Below are 26,787 nucleotides of genomic sequence, written 5' to 3' on the forward strand. Positions count from 1 at the left end.
TTTAAAAGTGAACCGCACAAATCTTGACCAAATACTAAATTCGTTTCAAAACTTTGGAAAAGCATTTCCTCAAACACGCTTCATTGAGAGCTTGATAAATCATGTTCTTTAAGACATTTTATTATTATATGCTTCTTAAATACAGAAAGGGGTTTTGGTCGAGGCACTCATATTTTCTTAATATTTTTGTCTTCTTTGGCCCAAAGAAAATCTAAACCATATTTAATAAATCAAGTGAAATTGTGAATATTTCTTGTATTTTTAGTGTAATTATCCCCTTGGCAAATGTTCTTAAGCATAATTATAACAGCATTAAGTGCCGTTTATGCTGTTATACAAAGATTACTGGATATTAAGAATTGCTTTTGCAGTACAGAAAATATGAATATTTGCTGGCGTTTTATTATTATTATTATTATTATTATTATAGTATCTATATTATTTTAGAAATGTGTGTAACCATAGAAATGTACTTAAAAGTAATTAACTAGTAATGTTAAGAATTTAAGTTACACTACTTTTTGACTGAAAAGTAATTATAATACTTTGTAATCAGATTACACTGGTAGGAAACAATTAATTTCAAATTTTAACTTCAAACTTTGCTTTGTTAAATGTCTTTTCTGAATTTGATTTATAATTAAATTTGCAATACATTTTTGTATTATTACCGATACCACTTATTTGTGTGTTTTACAACTAATCTGATGCTACACACAACCCCAATACTGAAAAGAGAGTTTGAAAAATGCAACAAACAAAAATTATATATTCACCCTTTGCTATAGTGAAAGCACCACGACTAAACATTATATATATTTATATTTATGCATTTGGCAGATGCTTTTATCCAAAGCGACTTACAGTGCACTTATTACAGGGACAATCCCCCCGGAGCAACCTGGAGTTAAGTGTCTTACTCAAGGACACAATGGTGGTGACTGTGGGGATCTAACCAGCAACCTTCTGATTAACAGTTTACCAGTTATGTGGTTAAGACCACTACACCACCACCACTATATGATGTTTACCTTGTGAATTTCATTGTTTTTATATGTACAGTAAGTTCAAATCAGATGATTGCAACACACTCCAGAACAGTCGGGACAGTCGAGTGGTCACCACTGTGAAACATCACCATTTCTTCTAATAACACTTATTAAGCAAGTTTAAGTTTTCCCCCGTTCATCCATGATGCAGGTCTTCAGCTGCACGATTGTACGGGGTCTTCGTTGCCGTATGGTGCGCTTCATAATGTGCCCCGCGTTCACATCAGGACCACGGGCCGATCTAGCACCCGCACTCTCTTCTCACAGACATGCACTTATAATCCCGACCGTATGTGTTTCAAGTCGTCCTGCTGAAAACTCTGGGACGTCCCTGGAGAAGACGGTGCTGGATGGCAGTGTATGCTGCTCCAAAATGTGTACATATATGTCTGCATTAATGGTGCCTTCACAGATGTGGGGGCACTGACACACCCCTGGCACACACACACACACACACACACACACACACACAGACACTGGCACACGCCTGGCACACACAGACACTGGCACACGTCTGGCACACACAGACACTGGCACACGCCTGGCACACACAGACACTGGCACACGCCTGGCACACACAGACACTGACACACCCCTGGCGCACACACAGACACTGACACACCCCTGGCCCATACAGACACTGACACACCCCTGGCACACACAGACACTGACACACCCCTGGCACACACAGACACTGACACACCCCTGGCACACACAGACACTGACACACCCCTGGCGCACACACAGACACTGACACACCCCTGGCCCATACAGACACTGACACACCCCTGGCACACACAGACACTGACACACCCCTGGCACACACAGACACTGACACACCCCTGGCCCACACAGACACTGACACACCCCTGGCACACACTGACACACCCCTGGCACACACAGACACTGACACACCCCTGGCGCACACACAGACACTGACACACCCCTGGCACACACAGACACTGGCACACGCCTGGCAGACACTGACACACCCCTGGCGCACACACAGACACTGACACACCCCTGGCACACACAGACACTGACACACCCCTGGCACACACAGACACTGGCACACGCCTGGCACACACACAGACACTGACACACCCCTGGCCCAGACAGACACTGGCACACGCCTGGCACACACAGACACTGACACACGCCTGGCACACAGACACTGACACACGCCTGGCACACACAGACACTGGCACACGCCTGGCACACACTGACACTGGCACACCCCTGGCACACACTGACACTGACACACCCCTGGCACACACTGACACTGACACACCCCTGGCAGACACAGACACTGACACACCCCTGGCACACACTGACACACCCCTGGCACACAAAGACACTGACACACCCCTGGCACACACAGACACTGGCACACCCCTGGCACATACAGACACTGGCTTTTGGACCTGATGCTAATAACAGCTTGGATGGGCCTTTTCCTCTTTGGCCCTGAGAACACGACGGCTGTGTTTTTCAACTCTTCAAACTATATGAAATGTGGATTCATTGGACCAGAGATCACAGTTCCTCTGTTCTGCTTTCCATCTCAGATGAGAGCGAGTCCAGAGAAGTCAGCAGCGCTTCTGGACAGTGATGATGTACGGCTTCTCCTTTACATAGTAAAGTCTGCACTTGCATCTGTGGATGCAGCGGTGAGAGGTGTTGAGTAACAAAGGTTCACTAAAGTAATCCAAAGCCCACGTTCATGTTATCCATCACAGATGAATGATGTTTTTTAAGACAGTGATGTCTCAGGGGTCAGAGAAGTGGTTGCCGTCTTGACCTTTGATTTGACCAGATTCGACCAAAACCTGAGATTTGACCAGATTCCTTGAATCTTTTATTTATATTGTGCACTGCAGAAATTGTTTGTCTTTGGGGAACATTGTTCTCAAAGTGCTGGATTATTTGCTGAAGCTGAAAGTCTGGAATGATTCTTGCTCTTGAAGGACTCGGCTGTTTTTGGAGGCTCCTTATATACTATGACACGATTGCCTGTTTAACATCTCCTGTTTCACATCACCTTATTTCAACTCATCAAATTGTTATTGGTCTTAAATTGCCCCGGTCTCCACTTTACTGGAGTGTGTTGAAATCATCTGATTTGAAATGAATGTACTTTTTCCAAAAACAATGACATTCACAAGGTAAAACATCATATAATGTTTAGTCGTGGTGCTTTCAATATAGTGAAGGGTGAATATAATTTACAAATCATTCTTTTTTTTGTTTGTATTAGCATGTTTCATACTGTCCCAATTTCTTCGGAATTGGGGTTTTATGTAGAACCCATTTTTAATTATAGTTTCGTTTGTGCGTAACACAAGACTTTAAAATAAAAACAATGCGCACTCAATAATAAACATTCACTGTTCACTACAATAACAAACAATATCTGTGGCATTACATGTCATATATTAAAGATCATATAATCTTTAATACAAATCATTCATTTATTTTCTCTTTATTGCTTGTCTAAATGTTTTTGCATTTCTGTTCTTCATACTGACGTTTCATAAAGTGTGAAAAAATAATTCTTTAAAAAAAATGAATGTGATCATGGGTTCAGCTATCAGCGAGTACTGACGCTATCACACCTGGAGTCGTGAGTTTAAATCCAGGGCGTGCTGAGTGACTCCAGCCAGGTCTCCTTAGCAACCAAATTGGGCCGGTTGCTAGGGAGGGTAGAGAGAGTCACGTGGGGTAACCTCCTCGTGGTCACTATAATGTGGTTCTCGCTCTCGGTGGGGCGTGTGGTGAGTTGTGCGTGGATGCTGTGGAGAATAGCATGAAGCCTCCACCCGTGCTATGTCTCCACGGTAACACGCACAAGTCACGTGATGAGATGTGTGGATGGACTGTCTCGGACACGGAGGCAACTGAGATTCGTCCTCCGGAACCAGGATTGAGGCGAGTCACTACGCCACCACGAGGACTTGGGAGCGCCATTGGGAATTTGTTTTTTTTAATGCGATCAATAAAAAGAAGAATTTGTTAATTTTCTTTTGAGTTCTGTCTCAAACGTTCACACGATTCACATGTTATTTTTCTGTAACAGATGTGATTGAATTAAAATGACTTTTGGAATTAAACAGGTTCTGTATTCATGACTTAAAGTAAAACTCAACATGTCTGAATTATAATGTCCTTTTGGAGATTTAATTTGTCATCTACAACTGCATGTACAATGATCATCCACTCTCCATCCAACGTGATTTAACATCACAAACCATCAGAAGTGGTTAATTCCACAGATGAAACCAGGAAATGTGAATTAAAAGTCAATTTTACTTTCATGTTGATGTTGACCACTGAATGCAATGGACACAAACAAGAATCATTTTGTATTTTATTGTATAAAAGTCTTTAAAATGCAAACCATTGTACAGAATATTCCCTTTGTTGATTTCAAACTCATTCAAACCTTAAAAAATTAAACAGCATCTCCCAAAACAGTCTAACCTCACATTATCATTGTGGTTCTGCGGTGTGTGAAATGGCACAACTAAAGTAAAAAACATGTGAAATATACAGCTGAACGTCATGGTCAAATGAAATTATTTTTACGACCAAAAATGAATAAAACTAGTCATTATTCTTCTTATATAACAAGATTGTCCAATGAGAGTGCTTGTAACAGAAGTGACATAAGCATCACTGCTATTAGTCCATGGCGCTAGAACCAAAGTAGTAAAGGCACTGTGGTCTCTGAACTTCCTCGTCTCACTTGTTTTGTCTTTCATCATATCTTCTGTCTCGAGTTCTCCAGCCCCGTGTAGTATATGAAAAGTCAGTGTGACGTTTGCATGATTTTAAGAGCAGACTCTCCGTTTGTCGTCAAACAGGCGTCGGACGGTGTAGACCTGCGTGAGCGCCACGCTTAACATGACTAACAGGTTGACACAGGACCAGAAGGAGACCCGCCACAGGTTGTCCTCAAGCAGGTTCCTATCACGCGCCTCGAACGCTCGCAAGACTGTCTGCATCTGACGACTGCGCTCCAACCGGCGGTGCACAGAGTCCATCGTCTCCTGAGTCAGAGAGAGAAAATTAGACTAATCACAATCATTCTGTCAACAACACTACCATCATGGGTAATTTGTGGGCAAGTTTGGTTGCTAACCACAGTTTCACTATAGCAAACCTGCAGTAACCATCTTTTTGTTTGTTGTAAGAACCACAAATTAACCAGTGTTTTTCTTTTTGACAAAGATTATAATGTTTACTACCCTAGTTTTGCTGTATTATGACTATGGTTAAAATATGGTTCCTGAAGTAATTTAGTGGATAACATGGTGTTACATCTTGTATTTGGCTGACCAGATGTTGTGTTGCTCGTCAATGCATTACAATTCTTCAAATACATAAAATAAAATGTCAGCCAAACCACATGCTTGTGGGGAAAAGAGATTATTGATGTTGATCGTGTATCACAGCTCTTCTCAATCTTAACCCAAAGTTCTGCCTGTGTGCAGAACTCTCTATACCTGAAGAACAACAGTGTTAGCACCTCCCTGGAAGACCTCCAATACACAAGACATAGGATCTCCATAGTTTCCTCTTGGGAGGGAACCCATCAAATGCTTCTTTGATCAATTGCATGGCAACCTATTGCGAAGGAACGCAAAACGTATTGGGAGGAACCCACAACCTATTGCGAGGGAACCCAAAACCAATTGGGAGGAATGGAAAACTATTGCTATTGCACAGCGTTTTGCGAGGGAACCCAATTGCGGGGGAACCCAAAACCAATTGGGAAGAACGAAAAACAATGTGAGGGAACCCAAAACGTTTTGCAGGGGAACGCAAAACCAATTGGGAGGAATGGAAAACTATTGCTATTGCACAACGTTTTGCGATTGAACCCACAACGTATTGCGGGGGAACCCAAAACCAATTGCGGGGAACCCAAAATAGTTTTGAATTTTTCTTCCAATTTGGAAGAATGGAAAACATTGTGAGGGAACCCAAAACCAATTGGGAGGAATGGAAAACTATTGCTATTGCAAAACGTTTTGCGAGGGAACCCACAATGTATTGCGGGGGAACCCAAAACCAATCGGGAAGAATGGAAAACAAATTGCGAGGGAACCCAAAACGTATTGGAGGAACGCAAAATGATTGCGAAGGAACCCAAAACCTATCGGGAGGGAATGGAAAACTATTGTTAGGGAACACACAACGTTTTGCGAGGGAAAATACATTATATTTTGTATAAAGAAAAAAAGGCCTATTATTGACAATTAAGTACAACCACTAAATTCTATTTAATGTGAAAAAAAAAAAACCTCACTCATTATTTGTATATACTGTATATAGAAAAATATGACAATGTATTGGTCAATCATTAAGCAGCACTCACTCTTATGTCTTCCAACTTATATTCTAATAGGCTCTCAGGCTCTCCTAGCCCCGCCCACTCATCGTCTGCTCCCGCGTCATTGGCCTGGTTGTCCATGATGACCTCGAAGAAGACCATCTTCTCCGAGAACCTGCTGAAGGTGTTATCAAAACATATCTGATAGTCTCCTGCCTCTGTGGGCTCCACCCTAAACACAACACACCAATCACACGCATGTTAACTACAGATGGCCAACCAAAGAGACACAAGCTGTAGAAAAGTGACAAATCAGAGTGTCTGAATAAATCATGTGACTGAGTGAAATGTGAGCACTCGCATATGAACCCCATCAGAGCGGCGAAACTCTGAGATGAGATGAATCCCCTGAGGAGAGATGACGGAGAAATCCACATCCATTCCAGCTCCAGCGATCACCTGAACAAACAGAACACACCTTAAACATGGTAGACAAACATCATTGCGTTTCTATTGATCATATTAGGGTTATTGATTTCATCAAAGCTTGAAGACCTGCAGCATTTTACTACAAGTATGAACTAGATAGGTGCATTTTGTCAAGACAAACTTGAAGCTGGCTTGACATGTCTTTTCTGAAAGTTGAACATGAATTAAAGCTGATGTAACTTTTCTGTTAAAAAGATACTCCTATCCCAGATTATTATGCAGAAACAACTAGAAATAAGCCATTAACAGGTTAATTTTCTTGAAAACTGTAAAACGTTGCACTAAAAAAAAGTATCCGTTTTGAACAAAACCTGGTTCCGCACCGGCCCCAAAGCTTGCTGGTCTCTAAGCAAGAACCGATTATGTCAAGGGACAGAGGGCGGGATAATGTTCCGTCACCATGGTAACTTTCCCAAAATCAACAACTCTAGCTACCATCCGCAGCAAGGAGTACTACTTTGCTTTATAATGACAGAAATAAGGGCTTGTGAGTTAACCAGAGAGCATTCAAATAATGTGTGAAAGTGAAGAATTTTTTTTAAATAATTAAATAATTTAATTGAACAGAAAACTATTGCGAGGGAAATGCAAACCTATTGCATTGCAAGGAACGGGAAACTATTTCCAGGGAAGGTAAAACTTATTTTGAGGGAATGCAAAACTATTGTGAGGAACGGAAAACTATTTTGAGAGAATGCAAACTTATTGTGAGGAACGGAAAACTATTGTGAGGAATGGAAAACTATTGTGAGGAACGGAAAACTATTGTGAGGAACGGAAAACTATTGTGAGGAACGGAAAACTATTGTGAGGAACGGAAAACTATTGTGAGGAACGGAAAACTATTTTGAGAGAATGCAAACTTATTGTGAGGAACAGAAAAACTATTTTGAGAGAATGCAAATCTATTGTGAGGAACAGAAAACTATTGTGAGGAACAGAAAAACTATTTTGAGAGAATGCAAATCTATTGTGAGGAACAGAAAACTATTGTGAGGAACAGAAAAACTATTTTGAGAGAATGCAAACTTATTGTGAGGAACAGAAAAACTATTTTGAGAGAATGCAAACTTATTGTGAGGAACAGAAAAACTATTTTGAGAGAATGCAAACTTATTGTGAGGAACAGAAAACCTATTTTGAGAGAATGCAAATCTATTGTGAGGAACAGAAAAACTATTTTGAGAGAATGCAAATCTATTGTGAGGAACAGAAAACTATTTTGAGAGAATGCAAATCTATTGTGAGGAACAGAAAACTATTTTGAGAGAATGCAAATCTATTGTGAGGAACAGAAAAACTATTGTGAGGAACAGAAAAACTATTTTGAGAGAATGCAAACTTATTGTGAGGAACAGAAAAACTATTTTGAGAGAATGCAAATCTATTGTGAGGAACAGAAAACTATTGCGAGGAACGGAAAACGTTTTGTTTGAATAGAATAACAGTATGTTAGTAAGTCTTGTTGAGGAGAGGTGTGCTGTACTAAGAGATAAAACTTACTCGGACTTTATTTACCTAGAGTACAAAAGATCATTCTGACGCCAGATATGGGCATGAATATACTTCGTCAACACGGATGTGTGGCAGGATATTACGATAAACAAACATCTCATACCCACTTCAGCAACAACTCAATTCTGAAGATTTGTATATTTTAACCCAAGTTCACTTCTTCCTCAAACAAATGAATTATAATTTACTATTGCAGTTTCTGACTCCTTTTTGTAACAGAAGAAGATCCGGTCAAAGTTGAGGGCCTAATATAGGATATATCTAGAGTTACATGTGTGTTTGCAGAATCGAGGTCAAGTACTGGTTAATATGAGAGTATGCGAGTTTGTCTGTGCAGGATTTATGTGTTAAATTCTATATATTATGAGGCCTGATACTCGATCTCGATGCTGCCGTTGTGAATGTATACGTGTATCATACACGCGTGTGCATGTAAATATATATGATCAGTACCTGATACTCGATCTCGATGCTGCCGTTGTGAATCGCTGTTTGGTAGAAACACTCCGTCCTCGCTGCGGGCAGAAGAAACGTGAACTCACTGTCTACATTAGGACTGAACGCGTTTACAGCGTTCAACAACACCGCGATACATCCGAACAGAGATATACAGATCCGCTGCAGGTCATCCATGCTGTAATAACACAAAACCCGCGTTTAAACTGTAACTTTATATCCGAGCCCTCCGTCCAGCCGCGGATCTGTTCCGCTTCCACGGAGCAACTTTTCTCAGCCAATCACAGCGCTCAGAGTGTCCGTTCTGCAGCCAATCAGCGTGCAGAGATCCGAGTTCCTACATATGCGGCGTAATCGTGTTCCTGATTAACCACTGGGTGTCGCCAAATCATTCAGATTAGTTTTTTTTTTTTTTTTTTTAGAGCTTATTATTATTTTTTTTTAATTATTATTATTTTTTATTGAAATTAAATTTTTCAAAAATCTGCATTTGTGAATGAAGTATTTAGCAAGTTCAAAAAGATTATTAACCAAGTACTGTGAACAATCTTAAGTACACTAAACCTGATTTGTTTGTATTCAAGGGGGTTTACACATGTAATAATACATGACGGTTTACTGCACAATTGAGACCAAAATAACTTTGAGTGGTTACAATAATAAAAAATATGTTCTGTGGTTTCAATATCACTTTCACAAAATTGACAAGAGTTTTCTCCGATATCAAATTTAGATTTCAGTAATTCTTTAGATGGGTATATGTCATTTATAATTTTAAAATGAATTTCTTTCACTTTAGGGAGACTTGGAATGGTAAGATAATTCATTCTCAATTCCTTCACCTCCTCTGGGTTGAAATCTTTGAAAATATAGTAACGTTATAAGTAATCATTCAGATTAGTGTTGTGTCTGAAATCGCCTGCTGACGTAAATTCCCTGCGTCAGAGAGCACTCGGGAGCTGTCGCAGACATTTTGTCATGAACATTAATAATAATACATTTCATATTTTCACAACTGTTAATTTGTTATGATTATTACATTAATGATAGAGAAAATAATTGAACGTGTCATTTTTATGTATATTTTTTATAAAAAGTAATAGAATTGTTTACTATATATGTCATTAAAAAGATAAAAAGAATGAAAACGCTGTTAACAAACAAAAACGAACACAAGTGCACGAGCACACATTTTCGCGGGGTTCTTCTTGACGGTGCAAAAATGTACCCCGTCTTGTATGTTTAGGTACTGATGAATCTTATTTTCCTGAGGAGAAGAAAAAGGCGGATTACACAAAGAGCAACGACATTGAGGGGTGCGTTTTTAGCTCGTCGACGCCACCCATCGGTAAGAAGTTATTAGGACAAAATACATTCGGCTGTAAACTAAATAATTGAAGAATATATCCATTGAACTCCTGTAGACGTCCGTTTTTATTTTACAGTTTAATGTATTTTGTCTACATACTATAAACTAATAAAAGATAGTGTTCAAAGTTTATGTTAATAATACACTGATGTCAGTGGATCATTTATGTATTTTATGTTTATATAAATATATATTTTTTTAAATGTGCAGAAGAATGGTTTACACATTTAACATCTCACATTACCTTACACCACACACACACACACACACACACACACTCACGCACTCACACACACACACACACACACACACACACACACTCACGCACTCACACACACACACACACACACACACACACACACACACACACACACACACACACACACACACACACACATCACACATGCTACTTACAAACTATAGACTATCCTACCTAACACACACCTAACCTACACACTTTACACATAACATGCTGACACTATGCACACTATACACTACATAACACAATTCTATCACACACACACACACACACACACACACACACACACACACACACACACACACACACACACAGCAAAAGTTTTAAGCACTTGTTGCATAGTGAAAAAAAATGTCATAAATACTTTTCATTTATCAGTTAACATCATATAAAGTCCAGTAAAAATAAAAAAGCTAAATTAATATTGGGTGTGACCACCTTTGCTTTTAAAACAGCCCCAATTCTCCGAGATACACCAGGACACAGTTTCTCTTGGTTGTTGGCAGATCGGATGTTCAAGCTTCTTGGAGAATTCACCACAGTTCTTCTCTGTGTTTCGACTGTCTCAACTGCGTCTGTCTCTTCATGTCATCTCAGACTGACTCGATGTTCATTGGGGGCTCTGTGGGGGACATGACATCTGTTGCAGGGATCCCTGTTCCTCTATTCTAGTTTATATTTGCAACAGTAATGTTTGGGAATCTAACATTTATAGTTCCTATTAACACACTAAAGCTGAAGATATAAATATCCATCTTAAAACAAATGCTTTTTTGAAGCATCTTATGTATATATATACTGTATATATATATTTATGAAGTTTATATATTTATATATATTTAGTTTGGGACCCCAACTCTTTACTGTCAGATGAAACCACAAGTACCTGTGCTCAGGTTGTACCTGGATGGGACAAGTGACCTGAGGCCAGACTTTAGACTCACCAGACAAACCCTGACCTACCTCATTACCACCCTCAGTGTGTATCGTGACCACGGATGGTGTCGAGATCTTGAAATTCTGGTCTTTACATTTTCGCTGGCAAGTGCAACTTCTTACTGGGTTGTTTGCTACAAGCACTCAGTGACCACCAAGGAAAATACCTGTCCATGACTCCAGAGTGCTCAATAACAGCCCAATCTACTCCAAGGCACTGTACCCACCAGAGGGTCCACATTCGAACTCCTACTATGCAGAAGCTCGGTCCATAATTGAGAGATCATTTGGCAGTTTGAAAACACGATGGCGATCCATCTTTTTCATTTACATTTACATTTATGCATTTGGCTTTTATCCAAATCGACTTACAGTGCACTTATTACGGACAAATACTGGGGCAACACCGGGTCAGGTATACGCTCGGAACTCAATGATGGCCGTTATAGGCAAGCAACCTTCTGGGACCATGGATCAAGGACACAATGGTGGTGGCTGTGGGTGTCAAACCAGCAACCTTCTGATTAACAGATATGTGCTTTAGCCCACTATGCCACCACCAATCCATTTTCAAGGCCCTTGAAGTTAAGACTCCAGAGGTCATAGCCTGTACTGCACAACATCTGCATCACAAATGGTGACATCACGGAGCCAGAAGAAGGCCAACTGAACAACGATGACCCCGATGAACAGCACATAACAGACCCGCAGAGTGGTGAACAGACGAGAGACCACTTAGCTGCAGCCGTCTCTGCTCCAGATGTGGATGATCTTCCTCCAGCCCTACAACATCAAGATTATTTATAAAATCTGTTTCTATAAATAACTATTAACTAATCTAACATATGGTCATTACATAGTTAATCTATGAATAAGGATGAAGGGTGTTTGTTGGTATAAATAATCCTGTAAAAAAAAGAGCAAACTTTTCAAATCAAACTTTTTATTCAAAATTTTTTCCACAATATTTTCAAGAACTGAGAGAAGTCTCTCCTCCCTCATCGTTCTTCTCATTCTCTTTCTCTGCCCTCTCAGCCTCTCTTTCTAAAAAAAAATCCAGCACTTCTCAGTCTCTTTGCTGGCCTTGCATCTCCACTCTGGCTCCTCTGTACAGAATCAGGTGAACTCACTGCAGCTATAATGGAGTTTTCCTCTGATGAGGCTGGATGGATTGCCTCCCACCTGTTACCTTGTCCATGAGGTTGTACCACTTCCATGTTCCTGCAGTGGATTTCCTTGATTCAGTCCCAACTCCTGTGGGTGGCTTCCTTAGTCCTAAAAACGATGTATAAGAATATTATATATCTTATAGAGATACATGACATTTTCATATAAAAGTCTCTGACACCATAAAGTCGTTCAGGATAGTTTTAAAGGAACAGTTCACCCAATAATTATAATTTGCTCTTCATTTACTCACCCTTAAGTGTTCTCAACTTGTGCAACATTCTTCCATGGAACACAAATAAAATATCTTAGAGATATGATCTGTTTATCTCATACAATGCAAGGCATAAAGGTGGCAAAATGGTTATGCGGAAGACTTTCTAATAGCTTTTTCATTAGAACAGACCAAAAAATAAATCTTGACATAAGCAGACTCCTAGCCCAAGATTTCAAGAGCAGGTCTCCAAGATTTCCACTTTGATTACACTTCCTGGCACCATCCAGCATTCTGGCATGCATCAAGCACTATGAAGTGTAATTGAGCTCGAAATCATGACTGGCTAGGAGACTGCTGATGTCAAGATAGATCGGTCTGTTCTCACACAAAACTGATTGGATCGCTTCAGAAGACAGTCATATGTATTACCATTATGTCATTTTTGGAGCTACAAGATTTGGTCACCATTCACATGTATTGTGTGAACAAACAGGCGTCATGTTTCCATTCAGATATCTTTGTTTGAATTCTGTGGAAGAAAGTCATGGGAGTTTGACATGACATAAGTTTGAGGAAATGATGAGAGAATTACTAAAGATGATCATAGTTGGGTGAACTATTTCTGTACATCAATGCATGATGAGTATACAACTATAGTCCAATTATAACTCTAAGCAGAATAAAATAAAATGTTTTTGTGAAGCACCTAATGTGCCGAAGACTTATGAACAGCACTGAATACAAATACTGTACAGCTGTGCTCAAAGTTTACACACCCCTTGTATGTTTTTCTTTAAAATGAGCAATTTGTTTTATTTTTTTTTATTGAGTACTGGATAACAGGTTGAAGTATACTCCATTAGAAAATAATAATTGAATACTTGAAAAACTCTTTGTTGTACATTTTTGCCTCTTTAAGCATAAATGATCATTTGTAGGCTTGTGTAATAGTGGAGTATGGCCCCACAATGTCCCGAGTGGCAGAGTTGGATCAGACACTGTGGTTGAGAGATCAAACGAGAAGTGCACAAACATCACAAAAGGCCACAGCCATTGACCCTGAAGGAGGACACATGATATTAAGAACCAAGGGCCTGTAAACTTTTTAACATGATAATTAATACATTTAGATATTATCTGGATTTGTGAAATTTACATATCTGTAATATCAAATAGCTTCATTAATGCATTACTAAAAAAAGCTTCTTTTATGCATCATTAAAAACACATCTTGCAGATGCTGTTAATGATGTAAATTTACAAGCAGAACTGTATATATTATTAAGATGAATTTACCTACTTCAAGTTTTCCCTCTTTTTAGCAGCTTTAGCAGGGGTTACCACACCAAGCAATCCCATCTCTTTAAGTACAGTTCTGTGGTGCATATAACATAAAGATTTACATTTGACTAATTAGACGTATTGTCATGGACCCATCTGACCTGCCTGCCACTTTCGGTCAACCATCTCACTCCCCTGAATACTGGGAGTACACACACCTGCCTCAAGTCACTGCGTCAATCAGCTCTATTTAAACCTCGCTCCTCATCCATTCTGTGTCTGATCTCGACTTTCAATATGGACTCACTTACCTGTATTACCTAGCTATTCCTCTCCACTCCAGCGATCCCTGTAATCCTTCTACTCAACATAAGTGTCATTGTTGTGTATCCACCACCTTTAGGAAAATTACCATCAAAGTCAGCACCTGTCCTCATCACGTTATTGATCTCCACATCAGCCCTGACCTGTTACCTTACGACTTTTATTTATATCCTTTGTTTAACCAGGAAAGTCCCACTGAGATAATGCAATCTCTTCTTCCAGGGAGTCCTGGTCAAGACGCAGCACATATAAGTTTCACAGTAAGGTCCTCAGAGCCTTGGGTGATACTGTGGTTCTCCAAACTTCTGGCTCCACCATGGTCCTTCGAGCCATTGGCTAATCTCCGTGGCACCAAGTTTCCTGATGTTGCCCCTCAAGCCTCTCATGGCCCCGCCTTCAATAGCTCCACCCCTCGAGCCTCTCAGGGCCCCACTTTCCATAGACTCTGCCAGGCCACCCCTCATGCCATGTCTTGCCTTGCCACGCTTCAATTTGCACTTGAGTGGATCATCATCGATTAAATAATGCCATGCAAAAAATGACAACATTATAATTTCCTGTATTTTAAGTTCATTCTTGTTGGTTTCTGATGGGTGGATAAAGCGGGTGGCCCGTCAAGTGTTTTTGCACATTGGCCCATTAGAGCCGCCGTAGATACTTCATCATCTGTCCAATTCAGTCTATTGTCAATTGCTTATAAACACCTATTATTTATAGTTAGGGTTAATGATCTGAGCAAACCCCTAACCCTAAATATTAAACTTCATTATATAAGTGACCAGACCTTTCGACTGATTGACAATAAAACATGTCAACATTTTTTGGCACGGGCAAACAAAAACTTCAAAACCTCAGAAATGTCACAACATAAATTGAGATGATAGAAGCTGAGTGGTAAATGTCAGAGTTTTTGTCTAGCCGATTCACGGTCCATTTGATTGAAAGTGTTTCCTGTTATACTGCATCCTCACGAATGAACGAACTCACAAAACGACGTGTGCATATACAGTGCAAGTGTGCATATATACGTGTGTGTGTGTGTGTGTGTTTGCACTAGTCTCTAGGTCATCAGATAAGCCTGTGGTCACCCATTTTCTGTCTGTTTTTTCCGGATAGACTTGTATGTGTGTGTGTGAGTGTGTGTATGAGTGTGTGTGTGTGTGTGCGTGTGTGTGTGTGTGTGAGAGTGTGCGTGTGTGAGAGTGTGTGTGTGTGCAAGTGTGTGTGTGTGTGTGTGTGTGTGTGTGCGTGCGTGTGTGAGAGAGAGTGTGTGTGTGCGTGCGAGTATGTGTGTGTGTGCGTGTGTGTGAGAGTGTGTGTGTGCGTGTGTGTGAGAGAGAGTGTGTGTGTGTGTGTGAGAGAGAGTGTGTGTGTGCGAGTATGTGTGTGTGTGTGTGTGTGAGAGTGTGTGTGTGTGTGTGCGAGTATGTGTGTGTGTGCGTGTGTGTGAGAGTGTGTGTGTGCGTGTGTGTGAGAGAGAGTGTGTGTGTGTGTGTGAGAGAGAGTGTGTGTGTGTGTGTGTGCGAGAGAGTGTGTGTGTGTGAGAGAGAGTGTGTGTGTGTGAGAGTGTGTGTGTGTGTGAGAGAGAGTGTGTGTGTGTGTGTAAGCATCTTAAGGCCACAGATTTCACCTTCCCATGCATACATGCAATTGAAGATGTAATTTAGGTCCCCTTCATTCAGAAACTGTGAGGAAACAAACAACATATAATCTCAATCTTTCATCATTTGTAAAGAGAATATTATGTTATAAGATTTGTTCATTTCCTGTTGCATAGATTAGTAGATTTCATGTGGTATGATAATTAAGACAGCAGAATATTGGTACTTTTTTCTTTGCAAAAAAAATCCTATTGTTCACTAGCATCTTTGTCGTGTCTCCCCCTGACAGGTTCTGATTCTTCCACTTTTTGGAAGCATAAACAAATGAAAAGCAAGTGAAAAAATCTGCTAGTGCCACAAGACAAACACACTTATATTCATGATTCATGCTCTGCCAAATTTGCCTCTCAAGTAAATAAATAAATAAAATAAATACAATTACTCATTAAGAATGAAATGTTTGTAGATAACTGCAGATACATTATGTTTGTTGTCGAGCAACCTAGAAAGAAAACAAGATCATATATATTTCATAACACACACAGAGAGGGAAAGATATTAAATGATCACCTTACAGTCAAAACTTCCTCATTTTAGTTTCTGTCCTCTGCTGAACCCCTCCCTTGCTCTCTCTCTCTCTCTATTTCTGTGACACACACCCTTTCGAGAGCGGCAGTGAGCGACGAGCAGCTCAGCTCTGCTTTGATCTTCAGGGTCAGAGTGTATGAGGTTGCAGTCAGGAGAGGCTGGAGGTCACATTATCGCAGGTTATGACTGAACGATGGTCTTTGCTCATTATACGGATGACATACACTGAAGTGAAAGAGGACATTCATTCACTCATTTTACAGTTCAGTTTTTCACTCGCTCAGTGACATCTATGGAGAAACCAGACGTCACATCCAGCACATTTTGAGGAAGGCTACAGACTGCTGTTTTTTTGTTTTGTTTTTGTCTTGAATGCTGAAGAGGGTGTCAGGTGTCGTTTAGGGTGGATTGCTTGACAATTGATCAGTTCTACATAGAAGGAGCTGCAGGTTGATCTGCGAAGAGAGACTGACAGGTAGAGCTGCAGAGAGACTGACAGGTAGAGCTGCAGAGAGACTGACAGGTAGAGCTGCAGAGAGATCGACAGGTAGAACTGCAGAGAGACTGACAGGTAGATCTGCAGAGAGATCGACAGGTAGAGCTGCAGAGAGATCGACAGGTAGAGCTGCAGAGAGACTGACGGGTAGATCTGCAGAGAGATCGACAGGTAGAGCTGGAGAGAGACTGACAGTTAGAGCTGCAGAGAGACTGACAGGTAGATCTGCAGAGAGATCGACAGGTAGAGCTGGAGAGAGACTGACAGTTAGAACTGCAGAGAGACTGACAGGTAAATCTGCAGAGAGATCGACAGGTAGAGCTGGAGAGAGACTGACAGGTAGATCTGCAGAGAGACTGACAGGTAGATCTGCAGAGAGATCGACAGGTAGAACTGCAGAGAGACTGACAGGTAGATCTGCAGAGAGATCGACAGGTAGAGCTGCAGAGAGACTGACAGGTAGAGCTGCAGAGAGACTGACAGGTAGATCTGCAGAGAGATCGACAGGTAGAGCTGCAGAGAGACTGACAGGTAGATCTGCAGAGAGACTGACAGGTAGAGCTGCAGAGAGACTGACAGGTAGAGCTGCAGAGAGACTGACAGGTAGATCTGCAGAGAGACTGACAGGTAGATCTGCAGAGAGATCGACAGGTAGAGCTGGAGAGAGACTGACAGTTAGAACTGCAGAGAGACTGACAGGTAGATCTGCAGAGAGATCGACAGGTAGAGCTGCAGAGAGATCGACAGGTAGAGCTGCAGAGAGACTGACAGGTAGAGCTGCAGAGAGACTGACAGGTAGAGCTGCAGAGAGACTGACAGGTAGAGCTTCGAAGAGAGCAACAAGAGAGCGTCAGGTAGAGCTGTAGATAGATCTGTAAAGAGAGTGACAGGTAGAGCTTTGAAGAGAGTGACAGGTAGAGTGACAAGTAGAGTTGTAGATAGAGCTGTAAAGAGAGCGACAGGTGAGAGCAACAGGTAGAGTGACAGGTAGAGCTGCAGAGAGAGCTGAAGGTGTACCGTCCACTGATCAGGTGCTTGTGATGTTCAGCATGTCTGACAGAGGTGACAGTGCAGATAGAGGTGTAATGGAACGCTGTCCTCAGGTGTTTGTGGTGGACAGTCAGGCACAGGGACCTCACACACCATGTCAGGTGCCCGTCAAACTGGCCACCAAGCGACTGTCTCTGATCTACCTGCTGCTGGCTGTGGCTCTGCTGAGCATCTTCATAGAGGCCTTATTCATCTGTCATCTTTACAACAGACCTGTGGTGAGTTCTCATGCGTGTGTTTGCAGTTACCTCTCTCCTGATGCAGGTGTTTGGAGAACACATTTACATTTTAGTTTTTTCATATATCAGGTTACATATATCATATCTAATCAACTTTATTCATAGTTTTGATCATTGTGATTTACATGAACGTGTCTCTTTATCAAGCTTAAGTCTGAATTTGATCAGATATCGGTCTCTGGACAATTTCTATCACATGTTTATCTGATCTCTGACATTAGCATATCGCTAACTACTTCTACGGTCATCATCAGTAGTGTAAAATAAGAAATCAAACTTTCAGATTTCATTTAAATTGAACTAGACTGACATTGAACTAAGAAAGTTTAAGGTATATTAACAGAAATTGAGCTCATATAACAAGTTATATTGTCAATTTATTTACGCTTAACGTATGCGTTTAGCTTTTCGAGTTGTACTTCAGTTAACTGTGTGCAGATACTCACAGGTTGGCACATGCTCGCTACATCTGCAATAAGGTACTAGACGATTTCTCTTCAGGAGTTTAGACACACAAAGATGTTTTTACATTCCTTCAGACTCAAGTTATATAAATGCAGGTATCTCAAGACCTCCTCGCTCATGCACTCGGGCATATCCACTGTTGTTCTACGACGTTCCCATATACGTAAAAGCAACAGCTCAACGGTGAATGTTGCCACCTTGTGGACACACTTATAGTGCAAATATTTCCAGGTGCATTCGTTCAGTGCTCACATACCATGCAGATGAAATTTGCATCACTCACCATGTTCGCATTTGGCTAGCTTAAACCGTAGCATATGTTGGACTGAAACTGTGCATGTGCGCGGCCTCACACTTCTGATGTTGCTCACACAATCTGTGCTGCTGGCAGACTCAAAAGCTGTAGATTTTCCTAATATTATGTACTTTTAAAACACTGCATGCATTATAACCATATATGAATAAGATAAATGCTTTAAAGTAGTTTTTGATGAGGTGTCAGATACTGCAGTCACTGCTTGACATGTCCTGACAAATAGTGCAGATTTTTGAGGGCTGGTCAGATGATCAGATTTGTCATAAACAAAACCACTCACACTGAGTTTACAACACTTCCTCTCACGCTGTGGGGGATCTTACATGTCTCACTGCTGTTTTTGCTTTAAATCTGGAATATTTTTCATGCTGCAGCCACACATGAAATAAATGTCTGCACTTTAACCCCTTATCTTCTGCTGATGATCACCTTCAGTTTCTTTCCTGTTACATATGATAAAGCCTCTGTGGTTTTGTGTAATTGGTTCATTCCTGCTTTGCAGAACCATTTCAACTTTAACTTTTTCTTTGTTATTTTATAATATTGTTGTGTTGTAATTTAAGGTCCACAATGCAGTTACAGTTTATTCTAGATAAATAGATTATACTTAGTTTCTGTTACTTCTCACACACAGTCGAGCGCTCGACTCCGATGCATTGAACACATGCACACTTTCATGCTTCTCTCTTAACACGGTAAACACTAGGTGCATATGGAGATAACACACAGAGACATAAAGAGATACCGGCTCTATGTGTGTTTGGGCATACTGTGAAAAGAGCACGAGATGCACCAGCACACAATAAAACATAATACTTTGGCTATAAAAATGCTAATTTAGACAGAGACAATTTTTATTCTCATAATTTTTACTTTATTCTAAAAATATTACGACTTTAATCTCAAAATGCTACAAATTTATTCTCATAATATTACAAATTTAATCTCAAAATGCTACGAATTTATTCTCAAAATATTACGACTTTATTCTCGTAATGTTACGACTTTTATTCTCATTATTTTGAATTTATTCTAATAATATTACGATATTATCTCGATATATAATTAAAACGCCATCGTACATGTGACATGGAGAAATCTTCCAGGATAAATTGGGAAAAGATCTGAAATGTTCAATATTTCACCCACTATAAGTTTTTCTCCCAACAGGTGTTGACAGATATCCAAAATCTGGGATTTAGTAAAGTGAGTATATATTCTACACATGTGTGTGTATTAATACATGTGTGTAAGAATCATATTAACATCATTATAATTATATCTACAGGGAGAGAAGAATTCATATCCCAGCAGTTCTCATGGTTGGTAAACAAACACAAGGCCTCACACTATTTATATTACATTATTAAAATATATAGTTTTATAGAGGGTTAAAAGCATTTTCTAACCTCTAAACCTTTATACAAACATTTTATATAATTTCATTAGAAGATCATTTAGTATGTTTATAAAGCCGTGTTCACACCGCACCACACACAGGTTTGTAATTCTATGATTTACTTCCAGATGTTTTCAGTATTTATTCTGTTTTTCTCCTGAACAGATTTGAATGAAATGTTACCTGGAAAGATCCCTAAAGAGGAGAAGCCTGCCGCATTTCTGCAAGGTATCAAACACTTCAACACCTGACTGAACAATGTTTTCCCCACAGTAACCACAGTTTAATCATGGGATTGGTAGTCATGGTTACTACAGTCATGACTCATGGCTACATTACATGTCTTTACTGTAGTAAACATGTTTGTTTGTTTGTTTTTGAAAGCATCACAGTCTAATTAACATCTGCTAAACATCTTAAAAAGATCAGATTTACAAACATCTCAGAGACATCTGCTGAAGGTCTTATGAAAGTCTTATAGACGTACTGCAGATGAGCAAACAGCCTAAAACATACGTCCTCCAGATGTAAACACACATCATATGGACGTGCACGTGTCAGGGAGAAGTGTTTACATCTGGAGGACGTGTTACTTGGGTTGTTTGCTCATCTACAATATGTCTAGAAGATGTTCCCTCTCGGAAAGGACTACTGTGAACTATTGTCACGCTACTGAAAAATGTAAGTACTATATGAACTGCGCCCAACACTGATAACATGTGTGTCCTGGTGTGTGTAGGCTCTTCCCCTCCATTGGGAGACAATGGCGTGCTTCACTGGGAATCTGACAGCTTTCCTGGGTTTATTAGAGGCCTGGATTATAAAAACAACAGTCTTTATTTTCACCAGGAGGGATACTATTACATCTTTTCCAAAATCGTCCACCTGCAGAAATGTAATTACTTCAAACATGAGATCATGCTCTGTTCGGAGAGATACAACAACCAGTCCATACCGCTCATTAAAAACTCAAGGTATTCTCCAATGTTGCACGGCTTTTACTCCATGTCTGTCCGCTGTGTCTAAATGTGACTGTGCTCTTCAATATTGACAAATAGGCTTTTTAGCAGATACACACATAGTCTTACTGTTTCCGGTAAATGGACCGTAAATATTGATGACATCATTTCCTGCTAATGGCACATTCAAATTTGTGTTCAATCAAATGCTCTCCAGAATGAGAATGGCCACTATATTATCGCCACTATTAAGTAGAAAATTATGGTTCATGGCTGATATACACTCACCTAAAGGATTATTAGGAACACATACTAATACTGTGTTTGACCCCCTTTCGCCTTCAGAACTGCCTTAATTCTACGTGGCATTGATTCAACAAGGTGCTGAAAGCATTCTTTAGAAATGTTGGCCCATATTGATAGGATAGCATCTTGCAGTTGATGGAGATTTGTGGGATGCACATCCAGGGCACGAAGCTCCCGTTCCACCACATCCCAAAGATGCTCTATTGGGTTGAGATCTGGTGACTGTGGGGGCCATTTTCGTACAGTGAACTCATTGTCATGTTCAAGAAACCAATTTGAAATGATTCGAGCTTTGTGACATGGTGCATTATCCTGCTGGAAGTAGCCATCAGAGGATGGGTACATGGTGGCCATAAAGGGATGGACATGGTCAGAAACAATGCTCAGGTAGGCCGTGGCATTTAAACGATGCCCAATTGGCACTAAGGGGCCTAAAGTGTGCCATGAAAACATCCCCCACACCATTACACCACCACCACCAGCCTGCACAGTGGTAACAAGGCATGATGGATCCATGTTCTCATTCTGTTTACGCCAAATTCTGACTCTACCATCTGAATGTCTCAACAGAAATCGAGACTCATCAGACCAGGCAACATTTTTCCAGTCTTCAACTGTCCAATTTTGGTGAGCTTTTGCAAATTGTGCCTCTTTTTCCTATTTGTAGTGGAGATGAGTGGTACCCGGTGGGGTCTTCTGCTGTTGTAGCCCATCCGCCTCAAGGTTGTGCGTGTTGTGGCTTCACAAATGCTTTGCTGCATACCTCGGTTGTAACGAGTGGTTATTTCAGGCAAAGTTGCTCTTCTATCAGCTTGAATCAGTCGGCCCATTGTCCTCTGACCTCTAGCACCAACAAGGCATTTTCGCCCACAGGACTGCCGCATACTGGATGTTTTTCCCTTTTCACACCATTCTTTGTAAACCCTAGAAATGGTTGTGTGTGAAAATCCCAGTAACTGAGCAGATTGTGAAATACTCAGACCGGCCCGTCTGGCACCAACAACCATGCCACGCTCAAAATTGCTTAAATCACCTTTCTTTCCCATTCTGACATTCAGTTTGGAGTTCAGGAGATTGTCTTGACCAGGACCACACCCCTAAATGCATTGAAGCAACTGCCATGTGATTGGTTGATTAGATAATTGCATTAATGAGAAATTGAACAGGTGTTCCTATTAATCCTTTAGGTGAGTGTATAATGAACACTATTGGCTATTTAAAAAAAGGAGACGAGTCCTTCAGTGCGTCCCACTGAAATGTCCTATTTCAATAAGAAACATGTCAACACAGAAAAGAAGATTGCAATGGGAACAAATGGCAATATCATGGTACTTAATGATTATCATATTCATGTATCGTACATTTAACCTCCCATGCATTTTCCATTCCTCGTTTCATTTGTAATTAGTAGAAGTTAATAAACATTATTTTCCCCTTTTCTCCTAATTTGGAATGCCCAATTCCCACAACTCAGTAGGTCCTCGTGGTGGCGTCAATTCGGGTGGTGGAGGACGAGTCTCAGTTGCCTCCGCTTCTGAGACCGTCAATCCGCGCATCTGATCACGTGACTCATTGTGCATGACACCGTGGAGACTCACAGCATGTGGAGGCTCATGCTACTCTCCACGATCCACACACAACTCACCACACGCCCCATTGAGAGAACCACTAATCACCACCACGAGGAGGTTACCCCATGTGACTCTACCCTCCCTAGCAACCAAAACAATTTGGTTGCTAAGGAGACCTGACTGGAGTCAATCAGCACACCCTGGATTCAAGATCACGACTCCAGCGGTGATAGTCAGCGTCAATACTCAGACCTGACAGCCAACCATGTTCAAATAAAATGATCCATTATAAATGTTGAATCTATGAACTGATGATCATTGAGTGTCCAAACATCATCTGCAGCCTGAAACTGAACTTTTGATCAGATTTTAGGAGTGAACGCATTTAACTGCATAGAGAGATATAGGATGCTCCCTTGCTCCCTATTTAGTGCATGACTTAACCTCCAGTGTGCTGTCTGTCTGCACTGGTTTCAGAACAGTTATAGGAGAGCTATAGGATGCTCCCTTGCTCCCTATTTAGTGCATGACTTAACCTCCAGTGTGCTGCCTGTCTGCACTGGTCTCAGAACAGTTATAGGAGAGCTATAGGATGCTCCCTTGCTCCCTATTTAGTGCATGACTTAGCCTCCAGTGTGCTGTCTGTTTGCACTGGTCTCAGAACAGTTATAGGAGAGCTATAGGATGCTCCCTTGCTCCCTATTTAGTGCATGACTTAACCACCAGTGTGCTGTCTGTCTGCACTGGTCTCAGAACAGTTATAGGAGAGCTATAGGATGCTCCCTTGCTCCCTTGCTCCCTATTTAGTGCATGACTTAACCTCCAGTGTGCTGTCTGTCTGCACTGGTCTCAGAACAGTTATAGGAGAGCTATAGGATGCTCCCTTGCTCCCTATTTAGTGAACGACTTAACCTCCAGTGTGCTGTCTGTCTGTACTGGTCTCAGAACAGTTATAGGAGAGCTATAGGATGCTCCCTTGCTCCCTATTTAGTGAATGACTTAACCCCCAGTGTGCTGTCTGTCTGCACTGGTCTCAGAACAGTTATAGAGAGCTATAGGATGCTCCCTCACTCCCTATTTAGTGCATGACTTAACCTCCAGTGTGCTGTCTGTCTGCACTGGTCTCAGAACAGTTATAGAAGCGCTATAGGATGCTCCCTTGCTTCCTATTTAGTGCATGACTTAACCTCCAGTGTGCTGTCTGTCTGCACTGGTCTCAGAACAGTTATAGGAGAGCTATAGGATGCTCCCTTGCTCCCTATTTAGTGCATGACTTAACCTCCAGTGTGCTGTCTGTCTGCACTGGTCTCAGAACAGTTTGAAATGCATCTTATTTTCATCATAACTCCATATAAAGCCTCTGAAAGACACATTTATCAGCTGATATTCAAAATAAATGACGTTTTTTCAACTTTTGCGGCAATAATGTCCCAAAATCCACGTATGTGGACATCATGTTTACTAGCGCACTGACAGACGAAAAATTTATGAATTTTTAAAGCGACGTATCAAACAAAACTAGAGACTCTCCTCTTTACAACCAAACAGGTTTCAATTAAATAACTTTTGTTGGCTTTGCGTCTGTAGGAGCGCTTCACAGAAATGAACATCATGTTGTTGTGTCACGTGACTGTGTGGAAGAAGTTTAACCCTTAAATGACAGTTTAGAGTCTTGTAAACGGTATTCATTTGGTTTTTATTCATTTAAATTGTGTGTTACATATAGCGAAGCCAAAGTACAACATCCATGCATGTGTACACGGGTCACACGAGGTTAAAATTTGATTTGTTTTTGATGTTAAAAATAAATGCAGTGTTACAATCCATGTAGCAGGTAGTTGCTTTTGCCAGGTGAACAGATTTTTACAGCAATGATAATTAACAGATTTTTCTATATTAATTCAATCATGTATTGATGAATATGTACCATTAACTTTCCTGTGTAAAACATCTAACAGATCCATTTTATACTGTGTTAAATGTATTTTTAGGTATCTCTGCATCCCTGAGAAATATCAAACGAAAGAAAACAGTTTCTTGGGTGGGATCTTCCACCTGAATAAAGGAGACAGTGTGTATGTTCAGGTGAATAACAGCACACAGGTGCACATCAGCAACACCGATAACTACTTTGGTGCCTTCATTATCTAACTACTGACAAACAAATACACACACCCACACACACACACACACACACTCACACACACACACACACACACACACACACACACACACACACACACACACACACACACACACTTTTCTTTCGCTCTCATTTGTTTGTGTATTACTAAAATGTGTATGGTGTTGTAGACCACACTGTTCATACAGGTCTCTGGCTTTGGAGTATTTTATAACTGATAAATGAAAATATTTATGATGAAGGCAGATTTGAACAGTTCTCAGGACAGGCCAACGCACAATGTTCTGCTTGATATTCATAAATGTCAGATCAGGGCAAGATGTCACATGTATTTTACAGTAAATGTTATTAATGCAATCAGTTTAATAATTTCAGTATTTGTTTTTTTTTTCTAAATAAAACAATGGTTTGATGTTTTTGTTCATTAAATTTTTTTTAGAACTGTTTTGCTTTTTAAACTTTGCATGAATCTTGATATGAGCTAGGCTAGCTATTATCTTTGCTGACTGTGATCTTAATCTGACTCAAGTTTACTGTGATAATCAGTCATATATTTAGTCAGTGACTGATTCCTGACTTGGACTCATTATGACTTTATAAATAATCTCAATGTCAGTGTCCACATCTTAACTACTGAAATGTGCTTTTAATGACACGTGAATATAATAAAATTGCTGAAATGTAATCACTTGAGCTATCGTGCTTGCACAATGTGGTTTGTCTTCCTCGTTTTCTCTATTAACCTCGAAAAGCCGTGCTGCAGATAGCAAGACAGTGATGGAGAGATAGACAGAACGGTGCAGGGAGAGAAAGGATGTGGTGAGACAAGGTGGAATAAGATAGAAATAGGACACACACAAATCGGTTTATTTTGAGGGAGGGAAGGGGGGCGATTGTTGCATTTTCCTGACTCAGCGCATTTATGCATTCACAACGGAAGTTTCCAAAAACTTGCTGTGACCACAAACAAACAAGACAATTTTTTTCTGGCCTGTTTCTTTCCATCTAAAAAAGTTAGACTGAGTTAAATTAAAAAGTTCACTTTTAACACTGTGATCCTGACGGCATTGTGAATATAATGTTAAGACAGGTGTCAGTAGTGATTACTAATACCAGTGGCGGTTTTAGGCATGGGTGACACCCCACACCCCAATCAACAACTTTGAGGGCGTTATCACCATCACAAGGCTGATCCCTTAACGTGGTGTGGTGGTTTGAGTGACTCGATGACCCGGAGAGCTAGGCCAGTGGGAGTGT

At 40.6% G+C, this 26,787-nt stretch overlaps 3 protein-coding genes across 22 annotated transcripts; 1 reads left to right on the top strand and 2 right to left on the bottom strand.

Annotated features, from left to right (window-relative positions):
• Nucleotides 1–1,306: 1,306 nt before the first annotated feature.
• Nucleotides 1,307–9,102, bottom strand: tmed1b (transmembrane p24 trafficking protein 1b). Its single transcript, XM_052126173.1, has 4 exons — nucleotides 8,842–9,102; nucleotides 6,746–6,843; nucleotides 6,430–6,616; nucleotides 1,307–5,098 (listed from the first exon to the last, which is right to left on the bottom strand). The coding sequence occupies exons 1-4, from the start codon at nucleotides 9,019–9,021 to the stop codon at nucleotides 4,880–4,882; spliced, it is 684 nt and encodes a 227-aa protein (XP_051982133.1). The 5' UTR covers nucleotides 9,022–9,102; the 3' UTR covers nucleotides 1,307–4,879.
• On the bottom strand, nucleotides 1,311–2,774 carry LOC127644061 (keratin-associated protein 10-6-like). Its single transcript, XM_052127072.1, has 5 exons — nucleotides 2,769–2,774; nucleotides 2,251–2,553; nucleotides 2,167–2,182; nucleotides 2,007–2,126; nucleotides 1,311–1,891 (listed from the first exon to the last, which is right to left on the bottom strand). The coding sequence occupies exons 1-5, from the start codon at nucleotides 2,772–2,774 to the stop codon at nucleotides 1,311–1,313; spliced, it is 1,026 nt and encodes a 341-aa protein (XP_051983032.1).
• A 7,586-nt stretch (nucleotides 9,103–16,688) lies between the features above and the next one.
• Nucleotides 16,689–26,317, top strand: LOC127643421 (tumor necrosis factor ligand superfamily member 14-like). 20 transcript variants are annotated; one of them, XM_052126154.1, is made up of 9 exons: nucleotides 16,689–17,109; nucleotides 17,158–17,181; nucleotides 17,302–17,541; nucleotides 17,758–18,350; nucleotides 20,323–20,358; nucleotides 20,441–20,474; nucleotides 20,717–20,779; nucleotides 21,291–21,525; nucleotides 25,379–26,317. In XM_052126154.1, the coding sequence occupies exons 4-9, from the start codon at nucleotides 18,123–18,125 to the stop codon at nucleotides 25,536–25,538; spliced, it is 756 nt and encodes a 251-aa protein (XP_051982114.1). In that variant the 5' UTR covers nucleotides 16,689–17,109; nucleotides 17,158–17,181; nucleotides 17,302–17,541; nucleotides 17,758–18,122; the 3' UTR covers nucleotides 25,539–26,317. The 20 variants fall into 20 exon arrangements, with proteins under 20 accessions (XP_051982114.1, XP_051982112.1, XP_051982115.1 ...); XM_052126165.1 differs by lacking the exons at nucleotides 16,689–17,109; nucleotides 17,158–17,181 and adding an exon at nucleotides 17,542–17,565 and having other exon boundaries at nucleotides 17,301–17,325; nucleotides 17,422–17,469; XM_052126152.1 differs by having other exon boundaries at nucleotides 16,689–17,565; nucleotides 17,806–17,829; nucleotides 17,902–18,350.
• The last annotated feature ends 470 nt before the right edge of the window (nucleotides 26,318–26,787 follow it).

This window comes from Xyrauchen texanus, chromosome 5, assembly GCF_025860055.1.
Source record: "Xyrauchen texanus isolate HMW12.3.18 chromosome 5, RBS_HiC_50CHRs, whole genome shotgun sequence".
In the NCBI taxonomy this organism is placed as follows: domain Eukaryota; kingdom Metazoa; phylum Chordata; class Actinopteri; order Cypriniformes; family Catostomidae; genus Xyrauchen; species Xyrauchen texanus.

Coding starts and splice junctions, on each gene's coding strand:
- LOC127644061 (XM_052127072.1), bottom strand. Junction 1,892..2,006: donor CCAGGCGTGTGCCAGTGTCT/GTGTGTGCCAGG, acceptor TGTGTGGGCCAG/GGGTGTGTCAGTGTCTGTGT.
- tmed1b (XM_052126173.1), bottom strand. CDS start 9,021: ATGGATGACCTGCAGCGGATCTGTATATCTCTGTTCGGATGTATCGCG. Junction 6,844..8,841: donor GCATCGAGATCGAGTATCAG/GTACTGATCATA, acceptor CTGTTTGTTCAG/GTGATCGCTGGAGCTGGAAT. Junction 5,099..6,429: donor ATAAGTTGGAAGACATAAGA/GTGAGTGCTGCT, acceptor TCTCTGACTCAG/GAGACGATGGACTCTGTGCA.
- LOC127643421 (XM_052126152.1), top strand. CDS start 18,123: ATGTTCAGCATGTCTGACAGAGGTGACAGTGCAGATAGAGGTGTAATG. Junction 20,475..20,716: donor ATATCCCAGCAGTTCTCATG/GTTGGTAAACAA, acceptor TCTCCTGAACAG/ATTTGAATGAAATGTTACCT. Junction 20,780..21,290: donor GCCTGCCGCATTTCTGCAAG/GTATCAAACACT, acceptor TGGTGTGTGTAG/GCTCTTCCCCTCCATTGGGA.